General features: G+C 43.4%; 1 protein-coding gene across 2 annotated transcripts; it reads left to right on the plus strand.

Annotated features, from left to right (window-relative positions):
• The first annotated feature begins 308 nt into the window (after positions 1-308).
• LOC136477412 (ribonuclease TUDOR 1-like) lies at positions 309-7393 on the plus strand. Of its 2 annotated transcripts, none has more exons than XM_066475566.1 (17): positions 309-635; positions 1537-1702; positions 2021-2095; positions 2179-2292; positions 2404-2508; positions 2606-2812; positions 2886-3101; positions 3199-3306; positions 3465-3635; positions 3733-3930; positions 4038-4400; positions 4489-4719; positions 4795-4980; positions 5050-5127; positions 5205-5399; positions 6199-6573; positions 6884-7393. In XM_066475566.1, exons 2-17 carry the CDS (start codon positions 1553-1555, stop codon positions 7070-7072), a joined length of 2961 nt encoding a protein of 986 aa, XP_066331663.1. In that variant the 5' UTR covers positions 309-635; positions 1537-1552; the 3' UTR covers positions 7073-7393. The 2 variants fall into 2 exon arrangements, with proteins under 2 accessions (XP_066331663.1, XP_066331664.1); XM_066475567.1 differs by having other exon boundaries at positions 309-542.
• The last annotated feature ends 688 nt before the right edge of the window (positions 7394-8081 follow it).

Below are 8081 nucleotides of genomic sequence, written 5' to 3' on the forward strand. Positions count from 1 at the left end.
CATTTGCTTTAGCACAAGGGACGAGAGAACACGTCAGCCTAGCCAAATCGCAGGACACGCCCTGATCAGTCTTCTTACCACACCGGCCCCGCCTTGATCTCACGTGGCGTCTTTTCTTACACCGAAACAAACCAATGCAGTTTACCCTTTCCAGCTCCGCAGGTGGCGTTCGGATCTCGCGTCTCGCCCAATGAACTCCACGCCCAATTCAGCGAGAAAGCGAGCGAGCGAGCGAGCGGCCCTCGTCGAGCCCATCCATCCAGCCATCCATGACGCGGGCGCTGGGCGCACGGGACGGGACCTCAGCCGAAGCCAAAACCGGCCTGCTTCCTCACACCTCGCGCTGGGGCGACTGACTGGCGTCGCGCCCTATAAACCACCACCCTTCTCCACCCACAGCTCCCTCTTCCATTCCCTCCCCCGTCGTCTCGCCACTCGCTACACCCCAAAAACCTCACGCGCTCTCGACGCCTCGACGCCACGCCGGCGAGAGGGGCGCGCCCACCCCCCGTGCCTATATAACGACGCCGGCCGGAGCTGAGGTACCTTACCCGTCCCTTATCCGCTTGCCCAGATCTGCCTCTGTTCCACGCCTCCGTCACCGCCGCGTCGGGCGCGATCCCGCCGAGGCCCAGGTTAGCTCCTGCTCCTTGATCCGATGCGCACGTTTGGTTTCGTGGCGGCTTGGGTGCGTTAGCTCGCAGATCTGGGCGTTTAGGACCGCGTCTCACCCCGATCTATGCGTTGTGGGCTGTGTCCCGCGGTTGATTCGACGCTGTGCAGCCTGCTCTCGTCGGGGTCCGCTCGCCGGGGTCGGAATTCAACGAGATCGCGCGTGTTCGTGTTGTGCCGGTGCCAGATCTGCGCATGCGTGTACGGTCGCAGCTCTGCATGGCTGCTCGGCGCAGAGGGGTGGACTTTGGATTAGATTTAGCACTTTTGGATTTGGATTTACGCCATCTGTGCGCGTTGCTGAGCTGCTCTGCCCGCGCTTTTGCGCTGTCGTAGAAAGGTGTCTGGGTTTGCGTGACGCCGTGACCCCTGGGGCGGGTAGTTGGACTCTTGCGCGTATTCGGGGCTAGGTGTGGGCCAAATCTTTATTGAGCAATTTTTTCCATGTTTCCCTTTAGAGAAACCTGCTCGTGCTGAATAATTCCTGTGTAGGATAAAAGCAAGATGTCATGGCCTGTCTACCTGTGTGCACTTTACACTGATGATATTTCAGTTTCCATTTCGATATGTGAAACAGCTCCTCCGGTGATGGTTTTAATTGTTTGACAAGTGGAGTGACTGGTGTTGTCTGACCATAAATATGGTTATTTTTTGGTTTGTATTCAAAGGGAAGCATTTCGTGTGAAAACTGAGATTGTTCCACTTAAGTGTCTCATGTATTTTCCATTTTCGTCATTTTAGCTACCTGTAGAAGATAAAAATGCAAATATCGGTAACATGCGAGTTGCCGAATATGACAGGAAACAAGACTTAGTTAGGTTACACTATCTAATAATAAATGACCGTCTTTCCTTTTGATTTCAGGGTGTAAGCTGGTATCATGGCGTCGAACACAGGAGCGTCAGGATGGTTCAGGGGTAAGGTGAAGGCTGTGACATCTGGGGATTGTCTACTAATCATGGGGAGCTCAAAGGCTGAGATCCCACCTGAGAAGTCCATCACCCTGTCCTACCTTATGGCCCCAAGGCTGGTAAGATCAATCTGCACTTGGTGAATTTCCTTGTCGGTAATGCACAATATTTGTTGCCTTTTCACTTACTCTTAGTTTCCATTTGTTTCATGAATCTGGTGGAAGTCATTGGGTTGCTCTAGACAAACTAGGTTACTAGGTTTTGAGGTTATGCTTGAGGACTAGTGAATGTGGGGCAATTCTCAAATTGTTTTTTGGTTGCATTTTGTTACGAAATTTTTCTCTTGGAACTATGTACTCGGTATCAATTGTGGCTTCTTGATATTTTACTCATTTCTCTAGTTTTCATTTTTCGCTTGTTTATTCATGGTGTTCTAGGCTCGCCGTGGTGGAGTTGATGAGCCCTTCGCATGGGAAAGCAGAGAGTTTCTGAGAAAACTTTGTATAGGGAAGGTGCTACATTTGAAAGCTCTCATACCATTCATTGTATTCTTCTTTTTTTCTGGACAATGCAAAATTATAATCTGCTGTTACAGGAGGTCACATTCAGAGTGGATTATACAGCCCCTAATATTGGACGAGAATTTGGAACTGTTTATCTAGGCGACAAGAATGTTGCATACTCAGTAGTTTCTGCTGGATGGGCAAGGGTAAGAACCATCTTACTTTCATATTTGAGTATCTTTATCATATTTTACTGATGCGTTACTGTATTGTAAACTAGATAAGTTACTGATTTATTATTCTATTTGCTTAATCAGGTAAAGGAGCAAGGCCCCAAGGGGGGCGAACAAAACCCTTACCTTGCTGAGCTGTTGAGGTTGGAGGAAGTTGCCAAGCAACAGGGTGTTGGTCGTTGGAGCAAGGTTAGCAATTTATCATCTCTTGTGATCAACTCATTTTGTATTGCATGAGATACGATTTTCTTGATTTTGCTGTTGTATGCTTCTCATCTACATTCAGGAACCTGGTGCTGCTGAAGAGTCAATAAGAGATCTTCCACCATCTGCAATTGGTGAAGCAAGTGGTTTTGATGCGAAGGGTTTTGCGGTTGTAAATAAAGGCAAGAGTTTGGCGGCCATTGTTGAACAAGTTCGCGATGGCAGTACTGTTCGTGTGTATTTACTCCCTAGTTTCCAGTTTGTACAGATATATGTTGCTGGAGTACAGGTAAGCTACTCATAATTTGGTGTTGTTTTCTTTATGTTTATACGAAGTAAATATTAATTAGAAATAAATCTAGGCTCCATCAATGGGGAGACGCCCATCGGCACCTACTGTAATTGCTGAAACTGATGATACTGCTAATGGCGTGAACGGTGAAGATTCTGAGGGAACACCTGCGCAACTGACTACAGCACAAAGACTTGTTGCTTCTGCAGCTTCGGCTGAAATTCCACCAGATAGGTATGGAAGAGAAGCCAAGCACTTCACAGAGACTAGAGTTCTCAACAGAGATGTAAGCTATCTCTTATTCTGATTTTCCTCTATTGCCTTGGCATGAATAATTTGTTTTTGTTACTTGGCCTAACTTTCCCTTATAAAAAAAATCCTAGGTGCGTATTGTGGTGGAAGGCACAGACAGCTTTAGTAATATAATTGGTTCTGTGTATTACCCTGATGGAGAGACTGCAAAGGACTTGGCCCTTGAGCTTGTCGAAAATGTATGGCCAATATCTATCCATATAGTTTCTTTTGACTACGCATGCTATCAGGCATCATGAAGTAACTAAATTAAACTGTTAAATATGATTGCTTTCACATTCTTAAATTGTTAAATCTTATTGCATTAAAAATTTACATGCCAACCTTTGTGCTACAGGGGCTTGCAAAGTATGTTGAGTGGAGTGCTAATATGCTTGATGTTGAAGTAAAAATAAAGCTGAAGAACGCAGAACTTCAGGCTAAAAAGGATCAATTGAGAATCTGGACAGGGTTTAAGCCACCGGTGACAAACTCGAAGCCCATTCATGACCAGAAATTTACTGGAAAAGTGTGTTTTATGTTCTCAGATGATAGTGTGTATTCATCATAATTCACATAATTGTTTGATAATAACTATTTTTTTTTTCATGTTGATCTCTTTACAGGTCGTAGAGGTTGTAAGTGGGGATTGTATTATTGTGGCTGATGATGCTGCTCCATATGGCAGTCCTTCAGCTGAACGTCGGGTTAATCTGTCAAGCATTAGGGCTCCTAAGTTGGGCAATGCTCGTACAGATGTGAAGCCTGAACCTTTTGGTCGTGAATCTAAGGAGTTCTTGCGCACGAGGTTGATTGGCAAGCAAGTATGTAGATGGGGCTTATGACAATCTGGCTGAAGTTTTTAATTCATCATAAACAGTTATTCTTAGTAGAAAATAGATTGAGTTTCTCCCCATTTTTTCATTTTTAGGTGGCTGTTGAAATGGAATACTCTCGAAGGATCAGCACTGTGGATGGGCAGAGTGCTGCTCCAACAGCAAACATGGCTGATACGAGAGTTCTAGATTATGGTTCAGTTTTTCTGGGTTCACCATCACATACTGACGGAGATGACATATCTTCTGCTCCGAGCTCTGCCAGCCAGCCTGGAGTTAATGTTGCTGAGCTTTTGCTCTCACGAGGCTTTGCTAAAACATCTAAACACAGGGATTATGAGGAAAGGTCACACTATTATGATGCTTTGTTAGCAGCTGAATCACGGGCTGAGAAAGCAAAGAAAGGAGTGCATTCTCTAAAAGAATCTCCTGTGATGCATATAACAGATTTAACAACTGTAAGTGATGTTCTTTCATTCCATCAGTTCGATTTTGATATTTTCTGCATCATTCATTAACCTATTAGTGTGGTCCTTGTATGGATAGGTATCTGCAAAGAAGGCCAAAGATTTCCTTCCATTCTTGCAGCGGAACAGAAGGCATTCGGCCATCGTTGAATATGTTTTTAGTGGCCATCGGTTCAAACTAACAATTCCTAAGGAGACTTGCAGTATTGCCTTCTCATTATCTGGTGTTCGGTGTCCTGGTAAAGGCGAGCCATACTCAGATGAAGCTATTGCTTTGATGAGGAGAAGGATACTACAACGTGATGTGGAGGTACAACTTTAGCTGTCTCTTTTGGTTCTTCCATTTCCCCATTTTTAGTTTCTGAAGGATGCAAGTGGCACACAGATAGAGGTTGAAGCAGTTGATAGGACAGGAACATTCATAGGTTCGTTGTGGGAGTCCAAGACCAACATGGGCTCTGTACTTCTGGAAGCTGGGCTCGCCAAGCTGAGTTCATTTGGCTTGGATAGGATCACAGATGCTTATGTCCTAACAAGAGCTGAACAGTCTGCAAAGCAACAAAAGATTAAGGTAACATTTCATTTTTCTCCCCGAGCTGTAAAAAAGGGAAAAACAATTACTGACACTTAACTTTTCAAGATATGGGAGAACTATGTCGAGGGTGAAAATGCTTCCAACGGATCCACACCTGAATCTAAACAAAAGGAAATTCTCAAGGTTTGTTCACGAAGGATATTTTTGAAGCACACTCCATTTATTTGGGTTGAATTAACTTCTTGACTGACTCTATTTAGGTTGTCGTCACGGAAGTTCTTGGTGGTGGGAAGTTTTATGTTCAGACAGTGGGTGACCAGAGGGTGGCTTCAATTCAACAGCAGCTTGCATCTTTGAAACTTAAAGATGCGCCAGTCATTGGTGCTTTTAATCCTGTGAAGGGAGAGATAGTTCTTGCACAATTTAGCCTTGACAACTCCTGGAACAGAGCTATGGTATGTGTACAGTTACTAAATGTGTATGATGAAGTCAACTAATCTTTATGGGCCAAAGTCAATAGTTGAATTCTGTCTTACTAGCTTATACCCTAGGGCTCTATACAGAAATTTCTTCTCCTATGGCCACTGTAAGTTTGATGATTCTAAAATAACCCGTACCAGTTATTTTGGTTGTTAGCACCTTGATGAGGGCGTTCTGTCTCATCTTTTCAAGTTTTTATGGAAATTACATCAGAACTTTACACATTAGGACTAGGCAAGCCTTCTCATGGTATCTAATAAATATGGGACCAATAATAAACCCCTCTGTTGGTTCTCATAATTTCCTGTTTCATAAAGAACTCCCTTGTGGCACTGCACACCCAGTTTGTCTAACAACAGGTGTTTGCCTATGTGGTGGTTGATGAATTACAACATTATTCGTTTTTAGCAACAGAATGCAAGTGAACATGAGATGAATAGTATGGATAGAGAAAGCTAACTTTCAATATTTATTTGGTTCAGTGTGCCATGTAAATTAGTTAATATATTGTCACTGGTATTAGAAATCGATTACTTGCACATTTGCAGGATGTCCTGACCAAAGTCATGTTTATGTCTGAATTTTCTTCACACTGTTCGCTTATGCTGAAATTTGGCTTATGCTGATTTTTTGTGAGAGAAAAACACTGTTTGTTAGCTGAAAAGTAGTTCAAGCGAATCACAACATAGTTTTATACTTTATGCTCGAATTGCCATTATTAGCTCCTGGTCATTCTAGAAATATTATTATTAAGTCTTCATGTGGTTTGTGCAGATTGTTAATGGACCTCGTTCTGTAGAATCTCCGAACGACAAGTTTGAAGTATTCTATATTGACTATGGCAACCAAGAGGTGGTTCCCTACAGTCGTCTACGACCTGTTGACCCATCTGTTTCCTCGTCTCCTGCTCTTGCTCAGCTATGCAGCCTTGCTTTCATAAAAGTGCCTAGTGTTGAGGATGACTTTGGTCAGGAAGCAGCAGAGTATCTAAGCGAATGTTTGCTCAGTAGCTCAAAGCAATTTCGGGCAATGATCGAAGAACGTGATGCATCTGGGGGCAAATCAAAAGGACAAGGAACCGGAAATGTTCTCATTGTTACTCTTGTTGATGCCGAGACAGAAAGTAGCATAAATGCTACCATGCTTGAGGTTTGTGCTACTGACTGCTTTAGTACATAACCTTCGCTCATGTTTTGTAGAACATCCCTACTGCTCATGTTTGAAGACAAATAGCTGCTTACTAACTAGTCAGCAAAGATATAAATGCCACGCAAAATGCCTATAAACATATAACACACATTACTTCCTACTACAGTACTAAGTAAAGAAATATATGTTCATTTGTTGACAGACGATGTGATCAATTTCTTGGAAAACCTATGTGAAAAGCTGTATTATGGCTATTTGGCCAGGAACATATGTTTATTTCTAACATCACCCACTCTCCCTGCATTTACAGGAAGGGCTTGCCCGGCTTGAAAGAAGCAAGAGATGGGACACTAGGGAGAGGAAGACAGCTCTCCAGAACCTGGAACAGTTCCAGGAGAAGGCAAAGAAGGAAAGGCTGCGGATCTGGCAGTACGGGGATGTTGAATCGGACGAGGACGAGCAGGCCCCAGCTGCAAGGAAGCCTGGAGGTCGTCGGTAGGTCGTCGGTAGACTGGCTGCAGTCTGGCATGCTATGAAAGTTTTGGACACCCAAAATGTGGGACTCTGCCGTGAGTTATAGATGAAAACTTAGACTGAGGGGGTACCTTATTTATTCGGTTAGAAAAGAGAACTTAGCAAGGCGAAACTTTCTCGGTTTGAGCACTTTTGATATTCCGTTTTTACACCGTAAGCTTATAAGGTTAAAGATACATTGTTTTTTCTCTGAACTCAATAAGGTCGTGTCTATGCGCTGCGGTTCTTTGTAGTCAGAATATAATATTGAGAAGTGCAGTGAATCAAAGTTAAGGATTGCATTTAATGATTCCAGTGCCCATGCGGTGAGGATTTCTCTCATACGCATTTACTGATTGTATTGTTGATTGATAGCATTCTTCTCTGGCCAAATGGCCGGTATTTGCAGTACATCGCCTGTGCTGGCGCTGTTGCTTGCGGCTACTCCCTCTGTTCGAGGTTAGTTCGGACCCGTTCGGCTTGAGGGTTTTTTCAGGAAAGTGGATAAAAAATACTGTTTTGGATAAAATGTTGTGAGAGAAAAATATTGTTTCGGATGAAAAAATGAGCGGATGAAGTTGGGTTAAGGGCATGTGAACGGGCTACATTGATCCGTCAATCGAAACATATCCTTAGTTAAACTTTAGATACTTTGATTAATGAAACCGTATCATTCTCATATTTTCATGACGGAGGTAGTACCTATTATAAAATGGATGTAGTAGTCCGGTAATATGTTGCATGAGACTAGGGATGAAAACGGATCGGATACGAACGGATATCACCGATATTACATTTGTTTTCATATTTCTGTCCGGATTTGATTCGAATACGGATAGTGTCAACTATGTCGGATAGAATACGATTGGATATCGACATCATAAATATGCGATTTGAGTATTCGGATACGGATACGGTATCGGATGTTGGATATCCGGACTCGGATACGGACAGATCTCAACCTCTCTAAACGGATTCGATTTCGAATACGGTCG

Source organism: Miscanthus floridulus, chromosome 8 (genome assembly GCF_019320115.1).
Source record: "Miscanthus floridulus cultivar M001 chromosome 8, ASM1932011v1, whole genome shotgun sequence".
In the NCBI taxonomy this organism is placed as follows: domain Eukaryota; kingdom Viridiplantae; phylum Streptophyta; class Magnoliopsida; order Poales; family Poaceae; genus Miscanthus; species Miscanthus floridulus.

Excerpts from the sequence above, each read along its gene's own strand:
- LOC136477412 (XM_066475566.1), top strand. The coding sequence starts at position 1,553 with ATGGCGTCGAACACAGGAGCGTCAGGATGGTTCAGGGGTAAGGTGAAG. Across the intron at positions 1,703-2,020 it reads ACCTTATGGCCCCAAGGCTG|GCTCGCCGTGGTGGAGTTGA; the intron begins GTAAGATCAATC and ends ATGGTGTTCTAG. Across the intron at positions 2,293-2,403 it reads TTTCTGCTGGATGGGCAAGG|GTAAAGGAGCAAGGCCCCAA; the intron begins GTAAGAACCATC and ends TTGCTTAATCAG.